Raw genomic sequence first — 22,915 nt, 5'->3', positions numbered from 1 at the left:
CTCGTGAAATGAGGATTACCATGAGTCAGAGTAAGAAGTCCTCCAGCTTCACATTATTTCAAAATAATGGCTTATAGTGTAGATGTGCATTATGTTATTTCATAATAACTTGTTATTCCAAAATAACGCTGCTGTGTAGACGTACCCACAATGATTACCCTAAAACAGTGCTCTCCAATCTTTTTAACCACAAGATCACTATTTCAATTTAAGTGCAATGTAAGATCTATACCCTTGCTCAGCTTCCTTCCCCCCACTCCTCCGAGGCTCTGCCCCTGCTCCGCCCCTTCTCTGAGACCTCACCCTGCTCACTTCATCCCCCTTCCTCCCCGAATCTCATTCACTGTCATGAGGCTGGGGTAGAGGGTTGGATGCAGGCTCTGGTCTTGGGCCAATGGGTTCAGAGTGTGAGAGGTGACACCCTGAAGGGGGGGGCAGAGTGGGTTCTGGAGTGGTTTAGGGGATAGGGAATTTGCCTTGGACGTACAGGATGGTGGATATGAGTCCTGCCCACCCTGGGAGTGGCTAGATAGCCAACACAGGCTGCCCTAGTGGAACTGGCTCCTGCATTTGGAAAGCAGGATAAGAGACCTTAGAGAGGTGGGGGTGTGACCTCCCTGAAGGTAGGGTGGTTTTCTGGGTGGCCTAGGGGATACAGAATTAATGACTGGAGCACAGGGTGGACTTGAATCCCTCTGGCTCCCACTCCACCCACTAAGGCAGGAGTCTGGCAGTCAGCACCAGTTGCCCCAGGGATGGAACTGGCTTCCATATTAGGAAGGCAAGGTAAAGGACCCATGGGAGGTGGGGTGGGATCTCCAGTGATCTCGGGGATAGGACATCAGTGTCTGGAGCACAGAGTGGAGGGCTTGATCTCACTCAGGCAGCGGCTGGGCAGCCAACCCTGGCTCCCACATTTGGAAGGCAGGATATGGGATGCCCAGGGGTGGGGTGGGTTCTGGAGTGGCTTAAGGAATAGGGCATTTGCCTGGGGAGGGCAGGCTGGTAGGCTGAAACCCCACCCTTCCTGGGAGCAGCTAGGCAGTGGAGTTGAAGCAGGCTTACTCCTACTGTGGTCCTGCACCACTCCTGAAAGCAGCTGGCATTTACAGCAGTGGCTGTATGTGCTGCCCCTCATCTACGGGCACCGACCCCACAGCTTCTACTGGCCATAGTTCTCTGTTATGGGTCAATGGGAGCTGCAGGAGCGGTGTCTGTAGGTAAGGACAGCATGTGGAGACCCCCTGCTCTGCCTCTCTCAGGCACTGCAGGGACATGCCAGCCACTTCAGGAGCACAATTCCCACAGGGATAATGACTCCAGCCACGGCAGGTTTGGCATTTTAGAACTCACTGCCCAAAGAATTACAGTTAAACATAAGAGAGAAATGAAAATGATGAAATTCACTGACCAGTCAAAAACCAAAACTAACCCACTTTCAAGCAGTAAAAGTAGTAACAACAACCCCCCATGTACGCGTTGGGTCAGAAGATGAGAGGGAAGGACAGTGTGTATGTGTGAGAATGACAGACAGTGTGTAAGTGACAGATTTGCATTGCCAAGCTCCTTTCATCCCCTTCTTTCTGTGTGGAGATAGGGTACACAAGTGGGGGGAGGAGAGACACCTTGCCATCAGCACCTCTTCTCCCTCCCACAGCCTGCACAGCAAGCAGGAGGCTCCCAAAGGGGCGCTCCAAGGCAAAGAGCAGAAGCAGTGTGACAGTGGGTAGAGGGGCAACTGAAGTGCCAGCACTTGATAGCTTCCCGGCCAAACCAATTAGGATCACCTGTCAGGGGCTCCAAGATCTACTCGTAGATCCCGCTCTACTGGTTGGTGACCACTGTCCTAAAATAAATCCAGAGGAGCCTTATGACCAGCCTTGAAAAATTTCCCCAGACCTAATAAATGTTAGGCTGCTTAGTTGGATAACTGCTAATTTATTGCAATTTGGGAGGCTGTAGTCAACAAGCAATTTAGATCTGGTTGCCAGGCATGCCCTAAGGCTGGCCAAAGACAGCATTACTTTTAAATTCATAGTACCCCACAGGGCATCAGTCCTCTAGGTCCAGTTAGAAATAGTTGTATCTGCCTGATTTTCTAGGTTTTCTTTGACATTCCCCTCCCCTTTTTGCTCTTACTTTGCATGACTATAGAAATATTATTTTCCATTTGTTGTCTTTAGAGAAAAAGAACAAACAGTCCAAAAGAAGTCTTTGTTTCTGATGTGACTTTTGACACAATTACTATAGGCTTTTTAGGAGAAAAGCGGGGAAGGGGGGGAAGAAAATCCCGAACAATACTAAAACCAATATCTATTATGCTTCTTTCTGAGCACTTAGGTGAATTTGTCCATCACAAGAATTAGCCTAGATGCTACCAGATTATTCGTTGTTTTTTAAGTTTTTCCTATCTCCTCCAAGTCATTGTATTTGTATTTCCTGCATTACAGAAAATGTGCTTTTCACAAGGGAAAAGCAGAAGTGGAGAAATCTGTGCCACACTGGTTTTTTTCTTTGTTAGAAAGTATGCCTAATCTGTTCTCACCGAGCCCCCGCTGAGAGTTTTCCCCCTTCAGGACTTGGGGAGGTTGTTTCAGTGCAGGCTGGTTTGCTGCTCCCTTATCAGAAAAGTCTCCTGAATGTCACGCCTTTGATTATTATTTATTTCAAACGGGATGCTCAGTCTGTCTCTCTCCTTTGACCCTGCTAACACAGAGCTTCTCCTTTTTCTCTTCCAGGCTCCCCGGGAGGGAGGAATTGCAGCAGTTTGGCAGGAGAGCGCTGCCCTCCTTGCTTGGGGAGCGAAGTGAGAGGCAGCAGGAGGAGCTGGCTGCCTGGTGTGTGTGTGCCGAGCGCCTTGGCCGCCCTGTTTCCTGGTGCTCTGCTCCCTGACCCCAGTGGCAGTCCCCTCTCACTGCACGGCTGTGCACTCTCCCTTCGCCTCGGCTCTCGCTCTCGCTCCCCTCTGTCTCTCCCTCGCTCCCTCGCCCAGATCGAGGCTGTTCTCATTCTTTCTCTCTGTCTCTCTCATTTCCACTCTCCAGCCAGCCGGGGGACCCTCAGGGTCGAAGGTTTTGCCCTGCCTCCACCAATCTCCACCTTCCAGCCTTTCTCCTGCCCGGCTCTCTCCAGCCCCCCATGGATCGGTTCCTCTCCCAGCACTGAAGGCATCCCTAGGACACCCAGCAGCCGCCCGAAAAGGAAAGGTAATCCGCCCCGATTGGAGAGGAGGGGAGAGAAAGCCAATGGAGAAATAGCCAAACACAAAGCCCTGGGTTAGAGGTGCCTTGTCATGTACAAGTAGGAGGGGAGCAGGCAGGGGCTATGGCAGCAGCGCCTAAGCCAGGCTGCTTGAAACAATAATACCAACCCCGCTGCTTATTTTCCGCGGGCCGGGACGATCCTGTAGCGGGGTGGCTGGGTTTGCGTTGGCTGGGGGGCTGTTTTGTGCAGAGGGAAAGCTAATTATTTTGTTGCGCTGTGTGTCTTGTCTCCCTCCTCCATCCCGGGCAGGCCCCCACCTTTCCCCGCGGCGTTTTGCCTGGGTTGGGGGGAGCTAGCGGTGGAAGTGATTTGGCAGCAGAGCGAGGGATGAATTTTCCTCGCTGTTTACTAGAAAGTCTCGGGTGATCGGGGTTATAATGTGAGAGCGCGACCGGGGGAGGGTAGGCCAGGGAGCGTTTTGCTCGCTGGAGACAGCAAGGAAACGGCAGATCCAGCGGGCGCAATGCAAAGTACAGTTGCATGCAGACTGAAACGTAGCGTTTGCTCCGGTTGTGTGTGCATTTGAAGGGGGCTTTCTCTCTCCCCACCCCAAAAGCAGGCAGCCGGAGGAGGCGGAGGGAGAAAGACTCCGAGAAAAGTGCCGATTGCAAACCGGATTCTTTTATATTCAGGGTTGGAGTTTCCGTGTCTGTTTTACATGCAAAGGAACCACATTTTAAAACATGCCATGAAATCGTGCTCTCGGAGGCCTAGGGCGCTTGGAAACCTTTGGAGAGGAGGGAATGGGGTGGGGGGCGGAGGAATTGGGGAAATGACACAGCTGCAATAAAAAGCATTTGTTCCCTTGTTGCAACCATATCTATCTATATCGACAGATAGCTCGCCCCCCCCCCCCCGAAAAAAATCAGGTTTAGTGCAAATGTGGGCGTGAAAAAAAACCCGTGCATTGATTTCAGAGAGCGGGGAGGGAGAAGGAGAATGGAAACTTTATGCATTTTAAAAAATGCAGAAATGCCCCCTTCTGCCCCGAGGAAATAATCCACACCGGAGCGGTTGCACAACAGAAGCTTGCAAGGCGGGTTTGCGCTTCCCGGGGGCTGTGTGTGTGTGTGTGTGTGTGTGTGTGTGTGTGTGTGCGCGCGCGTTTGATCTGGGCTGTAATGCCAGCTCGTCGGGTGGAAGGGGACGCGCGGCTGGGCTGGATGACGTTGGGGAAGGGGGGATGCCGTACAAAAGGCAGGATGGTGCGGTGCCAGAGCCATTGGCCACTGATGAGGCTCCATGGAGCCGAGCCTGGGAAGAGGGGAATGACAGGGAGGCGTGCGCCCGGCAGCCAGCGCAGGGGCGCCCGGAGAGGACGCGGCGGCAGCCAGGCATGGACTGACTGATAGCGGAGGTAGCGTCTGCAGGCGGGTCCCCTCCCGCTTTTGCCGCCTCGCGCTGCGTGCTCCGCAGCTAACCATTCTGGCAGCAGCAGGGCGCGGGACCTGCTCGCCGCGGGGCTTATCGCCTAGGCACGGGCGGCAGAGGAAGTCGGTGTGTGCACGCAGGGCTGGGAGGTGGAGTTGACGGCGGCCCAGCGCCGGCTGTTTCCCGGGGCGCCTCCAGGTGTGGGTGACTGGGTTTTAGATCAGCTGCGGTCGCTCGTTTGGTTTCCCTTTGCCTGCCTCCCGCTCGCTCTTGCAGCCTGCGAGCGCTTCTCCGGTAGCGTGTGCAGCGCGGGTAACGTGTGGTCCGGAACGAAACTTGAAAACTTGAGTGTACACGGTATCACTGAGATGTGTCCCCCTCGTGAGGGGTACGATGAAGTTGTGTTGCACGAAAAGCACAGCCCCACATGGCAGAGATTTTGCAGATTGTTAAAGAGTCAGTAGCACAGCCTGCAAATGCTATACCTATAGAGACCAAAGAACTATTTGATTTCTTGCAGGCGTGTGTTGTTGGTTTTTAATATGCCGATGCTCCATCAATATTGATTTGACCTATTGGAAGCCTACTTCTTTTCCAAAATGAAGCATTCAAATCTGATTTAACCTCTCCCCCCCCTTCAGTCCTAACAGACTTCTAAATTTTCTCCAGCTAAACACCAGTTAGAAGAGAAAAAGCATTGATTATTCAACTTGAGGACCCAAAAGTGCTTAAATTTGGAGAAGGAGGGGGTTAATATCAGTGTCATATATACAAAGTTATGGATACTGTTTTAATTGCGGTTTAAAATTAAAATTAAATTATAAAAGCTACTTGGTATGAAACCCCTTAGAAAAATAGGCGGAAGTAGAAAATTGGTGGTTGCCCTTTGTTTTTTAAGAAGTGCCAGCCTCATATGTTTTATAGATTTAAAAGTGAACAGACGGGCCTATACACTAAGGTATCTCTTTATGGCTTTCTAAATCATAAATACATGCTGAAAGATACCTATTGTCATTCCCACAGTAATCTCTGGCATATTGTTAGTAAAACATGATATAATAAAGTGGATGACATATCCTTTTCATAGTTCTTTTCCTTGCTTAAAAATCGGGTAAGAAGTGGTAAATATCACATACTAGTTTGCACGTGACAGCTATAAAAATATGTAACTATTGTGCTTATTGTCAGGGTGGAGAGAAGAACAATGGTGCTGAAAACAAGACTTTTTTTCCTTGGGTCTTTCATTAATATGTTTATGAAAGTTTTGAAATACTCTGCTTCTTTTTGACATTGTCTTCAAAGAACTCCACATTAAAGAAAATAGTCTGACACCTCTGATAGGTGAACTGTATTGCTTTATAAATCATTCAAGGGAAACTAGGAAAATGAAATTAAAATCAGGCTCCCGGTCATATATTTGACTTAAGTTTAATTTGATGCTTTAACTTAATCTTATTTAATAGTAAAGGTGTATATTTAGATTTAATATTGTGGGGAGCAACTGTAGTTTTTACTATAAATATTACAATTAAACACACTAATTTTATGATTATCCAGCATCATCTCTGTACATCTGTTTTATGCTAGTTGCTGGATTAATATTTTTGTATTAATGTTAATAATAATGTAAAAAGGATATTTAATATTATCTGTGTGCATAATTCACTCTAATGAGCAAACTAAATTTTTTTCTGGGTTATGTGTAATAGGAAATGTAAAGTTCTGACTTTTTTGCTTATCCTATTAGTGAAAGTATATAACCTTTCTAAGAGTCTGAGCAAAAATTTGGTTGTGGTTGCTTTTAATTTTCTTTGCTTTACACAGTACATTTTTATTGGGGGTGAGTGGGAGATTGGGCTTGTAATTTCCACATTACTCCCTAATTTATGCAAACTCTAAGGTTTTGCTGTATAAAAGTGTATTTCTTTTCCCCTTCAAACCTTGATGGCTAACATTCTTTTTAATGACAGTCATTTCTCTAACAGGAAGATGCTTTCATTTGTATTTACTTTTCAGTGCAGTGCAATTACACAGTTTTATGCTGCACACTCTTAATAGTTTGTATCTCAAAAGAATTACAGTACTTAGAACAGGACTGCAATTTGAAGCAGGTGTTGTGTTATACTGTTATGCAAAATAACAGTAAAATATAATTGTGAGGGAAATTAAGGAAACAGCTGCAAACTTGGTATGGAAACCACCACATTATGATTTGTGAGCAGTTATTACATGAATCTTACATCACACTTAACAGGGTAAGATTTAGTAAATCTTACCTTGTTAATTTTATCCCTCAGACTCTTAGTGCTGTTCTTGTGAAAGCAAATTAGTACAAAAACCAAACAGTGACTTCACTGAAACATACCAAATCACAAGTAGCCTTTTCTCTTGATGAGAATTTTATGGTTTAGTTTAACTTTGTCTACTTTTTACTGATACTGGAAATGAATGAGAGAATCTTATTTCTGGAATGAAGAGGGTAGAATTTCTTTGTCCACCTAGCATACAGAAGAGAAGGTAGGCCTGAGGTTGTAAAATAAAATAAAATACTTGCAGGCCATCTGCCATTTGCTGGGGAAGTTTTGCAGTGTTTTATGCCAAACTGGAAACTAGTCTTGTAATCTAAATATATTTTTATTACAAAGCAAAGATTTCAAAAGTTTAATGTTACATGTGGTAAACATTTATGTTTGGGAGCTAAGAGTAGTCCAAGAGCATGGAGGTACGAAAACGATTGCATGATTTGGTGCCAGAGGTTCCTATCCTTCTCCTCTCTCCTATTTCATATGTTCTCATCTCAGCAAATGGAAATTTACTCTTGTAACTTACGCATAAATAGAATAACCCCTGCTTGTTGCATTTAATAATTAAAGGACAGATCCTTTAGCTGAGGATCTTCCCCATAAATAGTACTTGTACAGAGTTCGAAAGTGCTTTATAGACATTAACTGATCCGTTTTTCACAATATCCTTGTAAAGTCTTAGTATCCTCGTTTTACAGATGGCGGGGCAGAGCTTATAAAGAAGTCAGAACTGAGATTAGAAGTTCCTAGCTCTTAGGCTTGTGCTCACAGTACTAAATTACTGGGCTTTTTCCACTCCGAATGCTAATGTTTGTTATATTGAGAGAAAGAGAGAGAGAATTGACATAATGGTGTGACTAGAATTTGGTGATGTCTAGTGCACCAGCGAAGCTATTAGACTAACACAGCTACCTCTCTATCTCAGCAAAAAAGGAGTAGTAGTTGTGTGGCACCTTAAGACATAAATTTATTAAGGCATAAGCTTTCTTATGGCTTAAGGGCTGCACTTCATCAGATGCACGAAGTGACGAAGCGGGCTCCAGCCTATGAAAGCTTATGCCCTAATAAATTTAAGTCTCAACAAACACAGAATTCCTCATTGTTTTAGTAGAGGTGTTGGTTCGTTAGTGACTGGCACATTGTGACTCAGATGAGCATATAGGCAGAGGAGCGTGGTTTTCTTATATGCAGAATTCTCATTAATAAGAATTCTATATATGCACTTAGGCTATGTCTAGACTACAGGGTTTTTTCGAAAAAAGTGGCCTTTTTTCAAAAAAAATTTCACTTGTGTCTAGATTGCTGCCACGTTCTTTCGAAATTAAATTGAGAATGCAGTGGGTTTTTTTGACAGCGGTAAACCTCATTTTATGAGAAAGAACGCCTTTTTTTCTAATGAGCTTTTTAAAAAAAAGCGTTCTTGAATGCAAACAGGGCTTTTTCGAAAGAGAGCATCCAGATTGCCTGGGTGCTCTCTTTTGGAAAAGCAGATCGCTTTTTCGAAAAAATTGGTGGCTGTGTAGACAGTCTCTTTCAAAAGACGCTTGTTTGAAAGATTATTTGAAAAAAAAGTCTTTCAAAAGAAGCGCGTAATCTAGACATACCCTAAGAGACTGATAATAGTAGCAAATAAATCACAACTATTTGATTATTTAAAATAGGGATGAGGAACCTTTTTTGGGTCAGGGACCACTGACCCACAGAAAAATCAGTTGGGGGCCACCCACACAAAAAACCCCTCAGTGATGTGGCCCCTTCCCGAGAAGGAGAAAGACATTTCCCACATTCCCTTCACACACCAGAGCCTTGGGGGACGGGGGGCGGGGAGGGAGCCTAGTAGGTTTTGCATGCTCCAGCCCCACAGTGGGGGAGGGGGCTGGAGTACCAGTACAGGCTCCCCAATGCTGGAGGGGAGCCCTGAGCCTTGGGGGCTGGATCCAGGCAAGCCAGGGGCTGGATCTAGTCCCAGGCCTGAGTTTGCTATCTTGATGTAAAGTGAGTAGAAAGCTTAATTTTGTTGTCAATAGAATTAGTATATCAGTAATGCTGTTCAACTGCTAGTTTTCCTTCTGACAGATATGAATACTTTGACCCAAAGTGGTTTGAGTTTACCTTTTGTTGCAGCTTTGTAAGATGGTCTGTCTTACATTCAGCTGGCAAAAGATCTGACAAATGTAACTAACTTTGTAAAGCTTACAATGCTTCGAAGAGAGTTGCAGGCATTGACTGGAGCCATTTGACCTTCATGAAGTTAGGCCCAGTTATTAACTTTCGCAGCTGTAATTAGCTTGTTTATTTAAAATTAAGAGGAATAGTAAATATGGGGCACTTAGCTGGGGCTTTGCTCACAGATTATATTGTAGTGTAAATAAAGTCTAATTTTAAGCAGTCCATACTACAAAGGTACTTGAAACCAGTGCAAATTGAGGAAGCTTGAAAAAGATTCAGATATAATGAACATTTAGTGGCTAGATACTAGAATAAATCAGTATATTAGAAATAGAAATTTCTAAAGGAAATTAGCATAGGACTAAATTAAAATATAGCATAACTTGATCTTTTTGGAGTCTCGGGACTTTAAACACTGTCTCCGTGTTATTTTTTTTCTTTTTGTAGAAGTTTATAGAGTTGATGCGATCCTTGGGTTCAGAAGTTGGCTGGAACACAATGCCCACCACCATTCTTGGCTTTGGAAAGTTGTAAATTGCTCATGTCTATAAGGAGGAAGGATGGCTCATGGAATTCCTTCACAAGGCAAAGTTACCATAACAGTGGATGAATACAGTTCAAATCCAACCCAGGCATTTACACACTACAACATCAACCAGAGCAGGTTCCAGCCTCCACATGTACATATGTAAGTATTATTAACCCAGATTTTTTAAGCTAATTTAAAATGTCAGTAGGACAGTTGATTGAAAGCCAGAACAAGTGATTTGTTGAATAAACTATGTGATGAAAATTGCCAACATTTGTTGCATAATATATTTTACAAGCCGTGTTCCGTCACCTCTGGATGCTAATAACTTTGGCTTCCCAAGGGCAGTGGCACAGACGGATGCCTGGTCAACACTAGAAAATTAAGCTACTTTCTTAGGGAGGCGGGGTGTTGAGAAATCTTTACTTCTGAGTGGCACAGTTAAGCCAACTTAATTCACAATATAAGACCGTGTGAGGCCAACAGAAGAATTCTTCCATCAGTATAGTTACTGTTTCCTGTCAGATGCAGATTGCCATCACCAAAGGGAGAATCCCTCTGTTACTGTAGGTAGCAACTACACTGAATCACGGCTGCAGCGAAGCTTTGCCAATGTACCATTTTTAGTGTAGACGTACTCTTGGTGAAACTCCTTTCAATGTAGTGTTGTGTTTGAGGTGCAGATTCTGAAGTTGACCTGTAACGTTAATGATCTCACAGTAATTTGTTGGAGGGACCTATTTCCTTATCATTTTAACACCTTTCCCCCAACTTTTATACTCAGCTGGGAAATAGGCCTAATTGGGACTAATTGTCCTCTGATCACTGAATCCTTTGTCTTCCTTGTTGTGAGTGAAACGTGTGTCGCATGCTGTATTCCACTCACAACAAGGAAGACAAAGGTTCAGAAATTGTGGAACAACTAGTCTCAAGAAATACAAACACAGTAAAAATAATGTTCGTGGCCTGAACTTAAACTGAAAAAGCATGGGAAATTCTGAGCAAAGGTTCCTTAACTCAGAGGTATGCCTTAGTATTGTATGACTTGTAAAATCATTCTAGAATATAATATCTAGGCACAATGGGGAGTGCTAAGTACTAAGTGCTAACTTTAACTCTGAATTTCCTTCCCATTGTTTGGTGAAGTTAGATCCTTATCAGGTATTTCTATGTAAGTTCTTTTTTCCTTAAACATCTCAAATGTATGTTAAACTATAAAACAAAAGGGATAGCTGTCGACCTCAGAGAGATCCTGTGTTAACCAGGATTTTGCACATTGTCACTGCTATTGCATTTGATAGGACCTTTGCATGGTAAAATGCTAAAGTAGCATGTCACTTCATTTTTGCTATGGAGAATCCCATCAAGAAGTTGACAATCCAGCAGTTAAGCACATCCTGGAACCTCGTAGTAACAATATTCATAAAATCATAAATCATCAAAGGAACTCCTAATAGGAATAGTTCAGAAGAGTAGCTACTGTAGAGTAGCCACTTCCCAAACCTGGGAAATGTTTGCCTTAATTACATTTTAGCTGAAAAGATCATATTACTGTGCTTTTTGGACAAAACTCTCTGCTCTACAGTGTGGGTCTGTTATCAATAGTGCAGATCTCTATGGTATATTCTGCACTCCTGGCTGCCCTACAGACTCCCATCAATATCAATCGATGTTCTGTGTACAGAATGAGTTCAGAATAACCCATCAAGATCTAGAGTGTAGATCAGAGAGAATTTTGTTCTTGATAGGCCCCTTCCATCTCCTGCTGAATACAACAAGAAACTGGGGACTGCAGTAGGACCTGAAAATGGCTGGAAGACTAGAATTTTTTTTTTTCAAAATGCATCTCTGATTTGTTCTAGAAATAAGCAATAATGACTCTGAGATGGAAGTAATTTGACAGGCATTTTAGTTTCATTGGATTTGAAAAACTCCCTAGTCCAAACTACAAGTCTGAAGTTGTAATTTATGACATAATGAAAATGAAAACATTCTCTTTAACTACAATGGTGCTTTGATTTACACAAAAAGAAGGGTGTAAATCAAAAAAAGAAGGGTGTGAAATGATAACGAGGTGGAAGAGGGTGAGTTACAACTGCAGAAAGCCAAACATTGCAGTAGTTGAGACAAGTGTTGGCATTAGGAATGGAGTGCAAATGCTGGATTTTGGAGCTATAGAAGAAGACAGGATGTGGGGGCAGAGGCAAGTTGAGCTGACTCTGTCACTAGGGCTACGTCTACACTGGCCCCTTTTCCGGAAGGGGCATGTTAATTTCAGCCATCGTAGTAGGGAAATGCGCGGGGGATTTAAATATCCCCCGCGGCATTTAAATAAAAATGTCCGCCGCTTTTTTCCGGCTTTTAGAAAAGCCGGAAAAGAGCGTCTACACTGGCCCCGATCCTCCGGAAAAAGCACCCTTCAAAGTAGGAATAAGATCCTCCAGAAAAGGGCGCTTTTTCCGGAGGATTGGGGCCAGTGTAGACGCTCTTTTCCGGCTTTTCTAAAAGCCGGAAAAAAGCGGCGGACATTTTTATTTAAATGCCGCGGGGGATATTTAAATCCCCCGCGCATTTCCCTACTACGATGGCTGAAATTAACATGCCCCTTCCGGAAAAGGGGCCAGTGTAGACGTAGCCTAGGGTTGTAAGTGTGGGTAATCGGGACAGTAGAGTTGTCTCTGGTAATGGAGAAGTGGCAAAAAAGTGAGTGCTTCGGAAAAGGATGCTCAGTTGCTTTGTCAGGGCGTTATAATGTGTGCATACATCTTAGTTAGGGGATCAGCAGGCAACAATCTGGGTAAGAAAACTGGGAAAGACAAAAATGACCAAGAAACCTTTCTGAAAAAGCACACCTGCTCTTTCCCCCTTCATTATCTTTTTTAATGCCATGCTGCTGCAGCTGCTGATCTCTTATGCAGCTTTGTTTTTTTTCTTATTGTACTACCTTAAGTCAATGCCTCATTATAAAGATTTTGAAGATTTTTTTTTAACTGTTAATGGAAAGTCACAATGCAGCCTGGTAAAAAAGAGTTAGGAGGCTTATAAATGAACAAAAGTGTATACAAGCATTGAGCACACTAGAGTATGCAAACCCATGCCAATGGCTTGCTATCTTGCTTTGCTGCTTTTACACATGATAATCCATAGTATGAGGTAGAATTCAGTTTGAAAGCCAACTTGTCATGTTAGCTCTCAGGCTTCCTTCTCAAAGAATTTTCAGAATTAGATGTGTGCAATGGATCTTTCTTTCTCCTTTGTGTGTGTATGTATGTGTGTTTTTTCTGTGTGAAGGCAAGGTTGGGGAAAAGGCTTAAAGGAGTGGAATACAGTTTATTCTAGATTGACTGAGCTGTGCTCGTCTCTTGCATTTATGGGGCCTGATTCTGATCTCTCACTGTTATAAATTAATAGTCAGTGGAACCTCGTTAGAATAAAACCACAGCATGAGATGAGAAACATGTTTATTGTTTCCTCAGACTTTGTCTACCTCTTTTCCTCCCCCTTTCATTTGATGTCTCAGGACAGAGACACGTGGTATAATCATCACAGAATATTGTGTTAGTTTCTCTTGTGTTCTAAATTCTGGTTCTGATGCTTCCTGTGGATGAGGTGCTTTAAAGGGGTACTGTCAGCTGAAAAGTCAAAAAACCTACTTTTGTCTGCTCTTGTTCCTGGTAGCAGCTTTAATTACTAAACTGAGTCATACAACTCTTAACATAATTTTCTCTATTTTTGCACTGACTCACTTTGAGCAGGTGGTGATGCAAGGCCAGTTTCACTTCTTCATTGTCTGATTCTCCAGTTTGTGCACAGTGATGATGTGTTTGGCTTGCGGACACCATAAGACCAAAATTACTTCTGTTCATTAATAGAACAGAATTTATTAAAGTTTCTGTTGCATTAAAAAAAATCCATTTGTTCCTTCTTTTTGGATTAAGCTACCTGCGTACCCTGCTTAAAGGGAACTACTTAGGAAAAACACAAATTGCATTTGTATCCTTTTTTTGTGTCTTAATATAAGAATGTGTAAAGAAACTGTCAAAGACCTTCTCCCTCAATACCCCTGAATTTTCTATTTCCTCATTTTATTTTAAAAAATATCATGAATATATTTTCCTTCTTCTGATTCTAATGAATGTCTCATTAGTGGACTCTGAGAAATAGGTTGGGATTTTTCCTAGTTCTTAATTAAAGCTTTGACAAAGATAACTTTCCTTTCTTTTGCTACCGTGGCATTTGTATTAAATAAGTATCAAAAACCCAACTGGACAGCCAAGAAAACAAAACAGAATACCAATACAAAAATTCAACCCAGATAGTTGTAATCAGACTGAATAAAACTCACTTTCCTTCTCAAACAAGTTTCACTTCTTTTGTAGCTGTGGTTGTTTTACTAGTCCTCTAGTCATCCATGGAGTAATTTAGGAAAAACAAGATAGAGAATATTTCTAGTATAATGAACATGGAAGAAAAAATTTGAAAACCAATAAAATGACCTTTAAGACTTTTAAAATATATGCATTGTTTATGTGGAACGTAACCTCTTTGAGGCAGAAATGTCTTTTAGTGAATGATTTTACCACAACCAGCACAACTAAGCTGTGGTTTGGTTTGTAGCCTCTGTGTTGTTTAACCTAAACAATAGTACCTCTTCTGCACTCCTACTTTTTCTAGACCACCTTTTATTTCCCTTTATCAATTTTATTCACCCGGGGACGGGTCTTTGTTTAAAAAATGATTGTCTACCTATATGCAAACTTTCACAGAAATGTTATTTTTTTTAAAAATTTTATTGAAATGAATAAAAAATGTTTTGCTTTGAAGCAAAAAGCTTTTTATCTTACGTGAACTGAAAATGTTTCAGTTTTCTGGGTTCAGATTTCCTACTCTTAATTTTTTATCAAGAAAAGTGATTAAATGGATGTGAAAATAGGGAGTGGGGGAGCCCGAACTGAAAAGTGTACAATTAGCTCCTAATAAAAATGATCTTTTTTGCTTAGTTTTGGCAAAAAGATCACATTTCCAGTAAAACATTTCTTGGGAAAAAGTCAATTTAATCTTTTACTTTAATTTTTTTCTTGGAAAATACTTACCTTTTTTTACCAGATTCATTATTTACTCCAAGTGTTCAGAGGATTTGATGAGTGAAGGTCCATGTAGAAAGATGCCTCATTTACTTCTATGGGGATCTACCAGGTATAAAGGTCTACCCATACAAAATAGCTTGCAGGAATGATGTCATTATTATTATGTTAAATGTATGGTATGGTTTAAGGACAGTTCACCGCTTCTGGGAGTAAGGAAGATGGCAATCTTAATACAGCAGGAGTAGCCAAGGGCTTGTCTATATGGGGAAATTTACCTCACTATAATTATATTGCTATTGTTATCATTCCCCCTGTGGACACTCTACTTCTGGAAAAGTACCTTTTTCCAGATTAGCCTTTTAGCCTACCAAAGTGATGCAGGGTAAACTGAAAGAAAAAAAAAAAGGCACTGGTATAACTCCCTATGATGTGGACACCCTTATACCAGTATAACAATAGCAATGTAATAGCTGGAAAACATTTGCTTAGATTGAGATGTTGAATTGTTAAACCCACAGTCATTGTGAGAGTTAACCTTGGAAAGTAGGATCTTTCATGTTGTTCTTCTTATGAGGAGCTGATCAAACAATCATTCAATGCTTTTAGAGCTCCTGTTCAAGTCTACCTGTGTGTTGCTTGGATCTATGTATTTTTCCAGCATTTATGTGGTTTAAAAAAACCCAAAATAATAAAAAACAAACATGCTCCATTGAAGGGCTAAACCTGCAAGGCCTTGTCTAAGTTTTACGCTGGCTCTCTGTGCTTAGAGCTGCTTGCCTGCCTCCTCCTCCTCACACTCCTGTCTGTGGCTCCCCATGAGCTCCATCGCCTGCCTGCCTGCCTCCCCCTCTGCCCATACTCTGTATCAGTGGCAGCAGCCTTTGGGACGGGGAAGGCAGGCGGTTCCATTGGAGCGCGTATGCATGGAGAGCTGGTTTAAAAGTTGCCTCTTCCCTCCCCGCCTGCTATGTGTAAATGTGTAATTGCTGAATTTTTCAGCAGTTACACATTTACAAAAAAAAAGGGGGGAGGAAGGCAGCAATGGTGGCGGGGAAGGGGAGGCAGACATCCCTCCCAACCCCCTGGACGGGGGCTGCTGAACCCAGTGCGACCCAGAACTGAAAAAGTCTGGTCCAAGATCTCTGCGGCTCTGCATTTTAAAATGCAGAGTCGCAGCAGTCCTTACTCTGTCCCACCTCGTGCCAGTTGGAGACCTACCCCAGCTGCGGCTCTGCAGTTTAAATGTAGTAGGAGCAGGCCTGTTGGTACACTCAGCTCCGACTACATTTAAACTGCAGAGCTGCAGTGTGAGTGACTCTTGGACCAGTGGGAGCTGGTACAGAGCACCTTTCCTTATCAACTAATTGTGTAGTCGATACAAATTATATCGACTACATGAGTAGGCAGTTATCCGCCTCTTAACATCTTTATTGCACACCTGAAATTGTTTGCAAAATCAGGGCAGTGAAAGCAGGTTTTATTAAGTGTCAGTTTTATTAAGTGTCCATTTCATTTTCTGGTTCTCATGTAATAGAAAAAATAGGATTGTTTGTCAAAGATCTGTTCCACTGGTGTGGGTTTTTTTCCTTTAAAACCATGGCCAAATTTTTACTACTTCTAAATTTTTAATCACTTATTTTATAAAATTAAAGTTTGGACCTGCCAGTATTTCTTCATTGTGTTTAAAATTCTTCATCTTTAAAATGAGAATACCAGTTCTTATCTGCCTCACATGGACTCTTTCTTTTATTGTGGTTATGTATACCCTGCAAACTCCACTCCAGTTCATCTAATGAAGCGGGTTTTACCTACAAAAGCTTGTGCCCTAATAAAATGTTAGTCTCTAAGGGTATGTCTAGACTGCATTTGTCTGTCGGCAGAGGGATGCAGATTAAGCAGGTCGACATTGCAAATGAGGCAGGGATTTAAATATCCCATGCCTAATTTGCATAAAAATGGCCACTGCATTTTGCCGACTCAGCAGTGGCAGTCTAGAGGAGGATCTGTCGAGAAAGAAAGCCTTTTTCAACAGATCCTGTAAAACTCCTTGCAGGAGGCATAAGGGATCTGTCGAAAAAGGCTTTCTTTCTCGATAGTTTCCTCTGTAGACTGCCACTTTTTGCTGGCAAAGTGCTGAACGTCGGCAGAACGTGGCGGCCATTTTTATGCAAATAAGGCATGGGATATTTAAATCCCTGCCTCATTTGCAATGTCGACCTGCCTAATCTGCATCCCTCTGCCGACAGAGGGATGCAGTCTAGACATACCCTAAGGTGCCACAGGACTCCTCATTATTTTTGCAGATATAGACTAACACCGCTACCCCTCTGAGGCTATGTCTAGACCAGTGGTCTCCAACTTTTTTACACCCAGGATCACTTTTTAAATGACAGAACAAGCCAAGATCTACTGCCCCGCCCCTTCCTTGAAGCCCCGCCCTCTCTATTCTCCTCCTGTCCATCGCTTGCTATCTCCAACCCTTATACTGCTGCTTTTTTTCCCAATTCTTCTGTAGGAAGAGGGTTTTCCAACATTTGGCCTGTCTAGACTGGACCAAATGTCAGAAAAACACCTTCTTTTGGAAGGCCCCTTATTCCTCGTGGAAAGAGGAATATAGGGGTGACCGAAAGTTCATGCTTGATCTCCCACTAAAAGAAGCAGAAGAACAAACGCATCCCTGGATGCAGAAGAGTTTTTCTGGGATATCTCCGGAATCCTGAAAAACTCCTGCTGTCTAGCTGTACCCTCGCTGGTTTGAGACAGGATGTGTAGGCTGTGGGGTGGGAATGAGGGATTTGGGTGTAGGAAGGGGTGAGAGGTGCAAGCTCTGGGAGGAAATCTGGATGCAGGAGGAGGTAGATAAGGGGACACTGGCTCGCGGAGAGGGGGCTCCAGATGTAGGGTTAGGGTACTAAGCAAGCCACAGACTTCTGGATGTGAGCGGTCAGGAATTTGGGTTGGGGTATGTGAGGGGCTCAGGGCAGGGAGTTCCAGTGTATGATAGGCTCAGATCTACGGTCTGGGGGAAAACGGAGTGCAGGAGTGTTATGATGCTGTGGCCAGATGGGGACTTGGCCCCAATTAGGGGTTTGTTGGCCAGGCTTCATTTTTAAATAAAATACTGTGTCAAACACAAAAAGTTTCTGCATTGTCTTTATTTCTGAGACGGGCATGGAACCTGTTGAGTCGGGGTCACTGACCCACAGAAAAGTCTGTTGGGGCCACAGAAGTGAGATGCAAAAAAACCCTCCTCCAGCGCCTCCTCCCCCAAAAGCTTCACTAATGTGGCCCCAACTATGTTGGTGGGAGCAGGGGACATAGTACTGGAGAAGGGTGCTAATGGGTTCTTCGGCAGGGGACAGGGTGCCAGTGGGGACAGAGTTCTGCGGTTGGGGGCAGGGGAGAGGGAACAGGTTGCTGGGAGGGGAGAGGACAGGGTTCTGCAGCTGGTGATAGGGTGCCGCTGGGGACAGAGTTTTGTGGGTGGGGACACAGTTCTGTGGCTGGGGACAGAGGAGTGGGGACAGTTCTGTGGCTGGGCAGTGGGAAGAGGGGGCAAGGAGCAAGGAAGAGAGAATAGGGAACAAGGAGGGCAGGGGGCAGGGTGCCAGTGGCAGCAGGGAGTCTCCTGCACCCACCTCCTCCCAGGATTCCCCCTCTTCCCTTCCCCGAGGGAAGCGACGTGCACCTCCTCCGGACCTGACTCCCCCCTCCCGCGGCGCGGGAATTGGACACAATATTCCAGATGTGGCTCACCTGTGCCAAATAAATGGGAATAATCATTTCCCTAGATCTGCTGGCAATGCTCTTACTAATGCTCCTCATTATGCCATTCGCCTTCTTGGCTACAAAGGTGCACTGTTAATTCATATCCATCTTCTTATCGACTGTAATCCCCAGGTCCTTTTATGCTGAACTGCTGCTTAGCCAGTCAGTTCCCAGCCTGTATCAGTGTTTGGGATTCTTCTGTCCCAAGTGCAAGACTCTGCACTTGTCCTTGTTGAACCTCTTCAGATTTCTTTTGGCCCAATCCTCCAGTTTTCCAGTTCACTTTGGACCCTATCCCTACCCTCTAGTGTATCTAGTGTCAACAATGAACTTGCTGAGGGTGCAATCCGTTCCCTTATCCAGGTCATTAATAAAGATGTTGAACAAAACTGACCCCAGAACTGACCCTTGGGGCTCTCTGCTTGAAACTGACCGCCAACCAGACATTGAACACTACCGGTTGAGCCTGATAGTTTAGCCAGCTTTCTATCCACCTTACAGTCCATTTTTCTAATCCATGCTTCTTTAACTTGCTGGCAAGAATACTGTGGGAGACCCTATCAAAAGTTTTGCTAAAGTTAAGGTATATCTTTGTCCTTGTTTAATTTCTCCATTTGAAAAGCAAAGTAAAATTAGAGCTTAAATGAAAACCCTTCAAGTAAGCGTATGTTTGTAATGTAACTGCACATAGCCTACATGCTTGTTTCTTGCATGATTGTTGTAGAAATATCAAAACATTAGTGCGTGTGTCAGTTTCAAATGGCATTTTACACAATGACCCTCAAGTTGGGAATTCAAATCTTGAGCCACCAGTATTTGCAGAGTTTAAAACAAACAGCTCACAGCTGAGTCAGCTTGGAGCATGAACTGTGTTGTAGGGACCTAGAAATTCAGGGCATGTCTGCTCTCTCCTCAAATGGCACCTGAATGGTCTGTCTTATTTCTGAATTCTGTAAAATGTCTTTCTCAGGATATGTTGACCCTAGGTAATAAAGCTTCTCAGACATGATAGAAAAACTGTAGGCATGGGAATTTCTTTAAAATCTGTATCTTTTCGGAATGCAGCAAAGTTACCTGTTCAGAGACATAATAAAATTTGGCCTGGGGGCTACCTGTGTTGTCACAAATGACAAGCGCTAGCTGAAAAAGTCAGCGCTGGAGTCAGGCAGAGAATCCCCTGAGTGCCATAAGGTGAATTAATTCACCTGTAAATCTCTGACCAGATTTTCTGAGTCCCTAGAAAGGATTCCAGTATGTGTTAGTCCTTGAAATATTGGCATGTATAATATAATCTGTGGGCCAAACTGAGATGTGATATAAGCAGAAGTAATCCCATTTATATCAGACACGTTATTCCTGCTTTACCAGGCCTGATGTTGACATCCTCTTCTTTTGATTTTCTTTTGTTCTCATTTGTTACATGCAGAATTGTACAAAATGCATAGATTAAGGACATTTTAAATGTACTTAGCAGCCTTCGTTCCAAAAGATCCTAGAGTGCTTCATTAAGGGCTTATCTCCGCTATGCCGGGGATGGATGCTTCAGCGATTGATCCACTAGCTGTCGATTTATTGCATCTGCTTAGATGTGATAAATCGGTCTCTGAGCACTCTCCCATCAATGCCGGTACTCCACCTGCATGATGAAAGTAACCGGTGTCGACGGAAGAGCAGCCCCTGCTGACCTTACCTCACACAAAATGCCGCAATAAGTATATTGACCTCAGCTACGCAAATAGTGTAGAATAGATTTGCAGTGGGGATTAGTGTAAACAAGGCCTAACCATATAAATATTACACCACTGAAATGCAGCCACCTGTGAGGTGGAGCGTAGCAACCAACTTGAACATTTTGGCAAAGGACACAGGGTGCCCTGTACAAATAAACAGGATAGTTTTTGGGTTTGTTGCTTTTATTTGTAAGGCAAAAACATTACAGGCAGTCCCTGGGTTACGTACAAGATAGGGACTCTAGGTTTGTTCTTAAGTTGAATCTGTATGTAAGTCGGAACTGGCGTCCAGATTCAGCCGCTGCTGAAACTGACCAGCGGCTGACTACAGAAAGCCAGAGGCAGAGTTGCTCTGCCCTGGGCTTCCTGGAATCAGCCGCTGATCAGTTTCAACAGCGGCTGAATCTGGACGCCTGTGACAGAGCAGCTGGGGCGCTGCCGGGTAGGTCCCCGCAGCGCCGCACCTCAGCGCTGCGGGGACCAACACAGCAGCACCTCAGCTGCTCTACCCTAGGTGTCCCCAAGTCAGCCGCTGTTGAAACTGATCAGCGGCTGATTCCAGGAAGCCCGGGGCAGAGCAACTCTGCCTCGGGCTTCCTGTAGTCAGCCGCTGGTCAGTTTCAGCAGCGGCTGACTTGGGGACGCCTGGGGCAGAGCAGCTGGGGCACTGCCGGGTTGGTCCAGTAGCGCCCCTCCTCGGCGCTACTGGACCAACCCGGCAGCACCCCAGCTGCTCTGCCCCAGGTGTCCTGATTCAGCCGCTGCTGAAACTGACCAACAGCGGCTGAATCAGGATGCCTGGGGCAGAGCAGCTGGGGTGCTGCCGGGTTGGTCCAGTAGCGCTGAGGAGCAGCGCTGCAGGACCAACCGGGCAGCGCCCCAGCTGCTCTACCCCAGGCGTCACGAGAAAAGCCTGGTCTGCTGGGGAGGGGGGGGACAGGGTGCACTAGCTGCGCCCCTCCCCCCACCAGCAGACCAGGGAGACGTGGGCGGTGGGACCGCCGAGACGCGCCGCGGTCCTGCCCGCATCCTCCGCAGCTTTGCTCCGTGTCTCCCTGGTCTGCTGGGGGGCGTCTGGGCGCTTCGCGTCTGGGCGGTCCCGCTGCCTGCTCCTCCGTCTTCCGAGGCTTTGCTCCACGTCTCCCTGGTCTGCTGGGGGGGCTCCCCCTAGCAGACCAGGGAGACGCGGAGCAAATCCGCGGAGGACGCGGGCAGCGGGACCGCGGCGCGTTTGGGCGGTCCTGCTGCTCGCGTCCTCCGAGTCTTTGCTCCGTGTCTTTGCTCCCCCAGCAGACTAGGGAGACGCGGAGCAGCTTTTCTCGCCCCAGAGGACGCGGGCGGCAAGACCGCGGCGTGTCTGGGCGGTCCCACCGCCCGCGTCCTCCGGGGCGAGAAAAGCCCTGTTCGTAACTACGGATCCGACATAAGTCGGATCCGTGTAAGTCGGGGACTGTCTGTATACCCAATACAGTGACCTTATTAATTGTGCAGCATTTTGGAATTTTTGTATGTGTCCTCAGGAGAGATAGTGATTAAAAGAGAGAATATGTATAAGTTAAAAAATATTGTACTAGGAAATGATGTGAAATTAACAGAGCTAAACCATTCAGAGTTTTATTTCAGTGGACGTTGCAAAGCAATAAAATAGTAGAGGTCCAGCATTCAGAGAGGTACTTCCCCAATTTTTAAAGCCGGACACTGAAAGTCAAGGTTCCTGGGGACCTGAGTTTTCATTGTGTTAGAGTCTCTGTGGTCCAGTAATACAGGCCATAAACCAACAGATCCAGCCAGTGGGGATTGTTTTTGCATAGATTTATCTCTCTTGCAGCTGCTAGGGCAGGAGAGCATTGACTGAGCAAGATGCATGTGAATGTGCTCTCACTATTCTTGGCTGCTGAAATCTTGAGCCACTTTGGGACTGAACCACCCTACCTCACAGGAGTGTCCTTTTTGCAAAAGTCTTGGAGATCATTAGATAAAAACATTTTGCAAAGGAAAAATTAAGAAAATAGTCTGAAATGGGAGGAGTAAGAAGTTTTTTTCTATAGATATGCTGCTTGTGTGTAAGTTTAGATTGCAGGGTAAAGTCAGTGATGACATGTTTTGTACTGTTCACTGTCAAAGGAAATGCCTTTTTTTATAATGTGCATATTTGAAATGTGGCTCATTGGCTACTTTTACACTGGCATGATTTTCCGAAAATGCTTTTAACGGAAAAGTTTTCCGTTAAAAGCATTTTTGGAAAAGCACGTCGAGATTGGCAGGATGCTTTTCTGCAAAAGCACTTTTTGCGGAAAAGCGTCCATGGCCAATCTAGACGCGGTTTTCCGCAAAAAAGCCCCGATCGCCATTTTTGCGATCGGGGCTTTTTTGTGGAAAACAGTACTGTGCTGTTTACACTGGCCCTCTTGCGCAAATGATTTGCGCAAGAGGGCTTTTGCCCGAACGGGAGCAGCACAGTATTTCCGCAAGAACACTGACGATCTTACATGAGATCGTCAGTGTTCTTGCGGAAATTCAAACGGCCAGTGTAGACAGCTGGCAAGTTTTTCCGCAAAAGCAGATGATTTTGCAGAAAAACTTGCCAGCCTAGACACAGCCATTATGTATATGTATAAAATAAATAACATAATGAAAAACTAAACCTCCCCTTTGAACTGTTATACCATGGTATCGTGTAATAATAATTTGTAT

The 22,915-nt window shown here is 44.5% G+C and overlaps 1 protein-coding gene across 3 annotated transcripts in view; it reads left to right on the top strand.

The window, feature by feature from the left end:
- The first annotated feature begins 2,597 nt into the window (after positions 1–2,597).
- MPPED2 (metallophosphoesterase domain containing 2) overlaps positions 2,598–22,915 on the top strand; it is a 192,552-nt gene continuing 172,234 nt past the window's right edge. Inside the window, exons 1-3 of one of the 3 annotated variants that reach the window (XM_006119865.4) lie at positions 2,598–2,837; positions 3,045–3,206; positions 9,555–9,795. In XM_006119865.4, coding sequence (XP_006119927.1) covers positions 9,668–9,795 — 128 coding nt within the window. In that variant the 5' untranslated portion in view covers positions 2,598–2,837; positions 3,045–3,206; positions 9,555–9,667. Of the gene's footprint in view, positions 2,838–2,883; positions 3,207–4,423; positions 4,622–9,554; positions 9,796–22,915 lie in introns of those variants that run through there. The other 2 variants (XM_006119864.4, XM_006119866.4) reach the window with 2 other exon arrangements.

This window comes from Pelodiscus sinensis, chromosome 4 (assembly GCF_049634645.1).
Source record: "Pelodiscus sinensis isolate JC-2024 chromosome 4, ASM4963464v1, whole genome shotgun sequence".
Taxonomy (NCBI): Eukaryota; Metazoa; Chordata; order Testudines; family Trionychidae; genus Pelodiscus; species Pelodiscus sinensis.
Note: the sequence above shows the minus strand (reverse complement) of the source record. Positions and strands in the feature narration are given on the sequence as shown.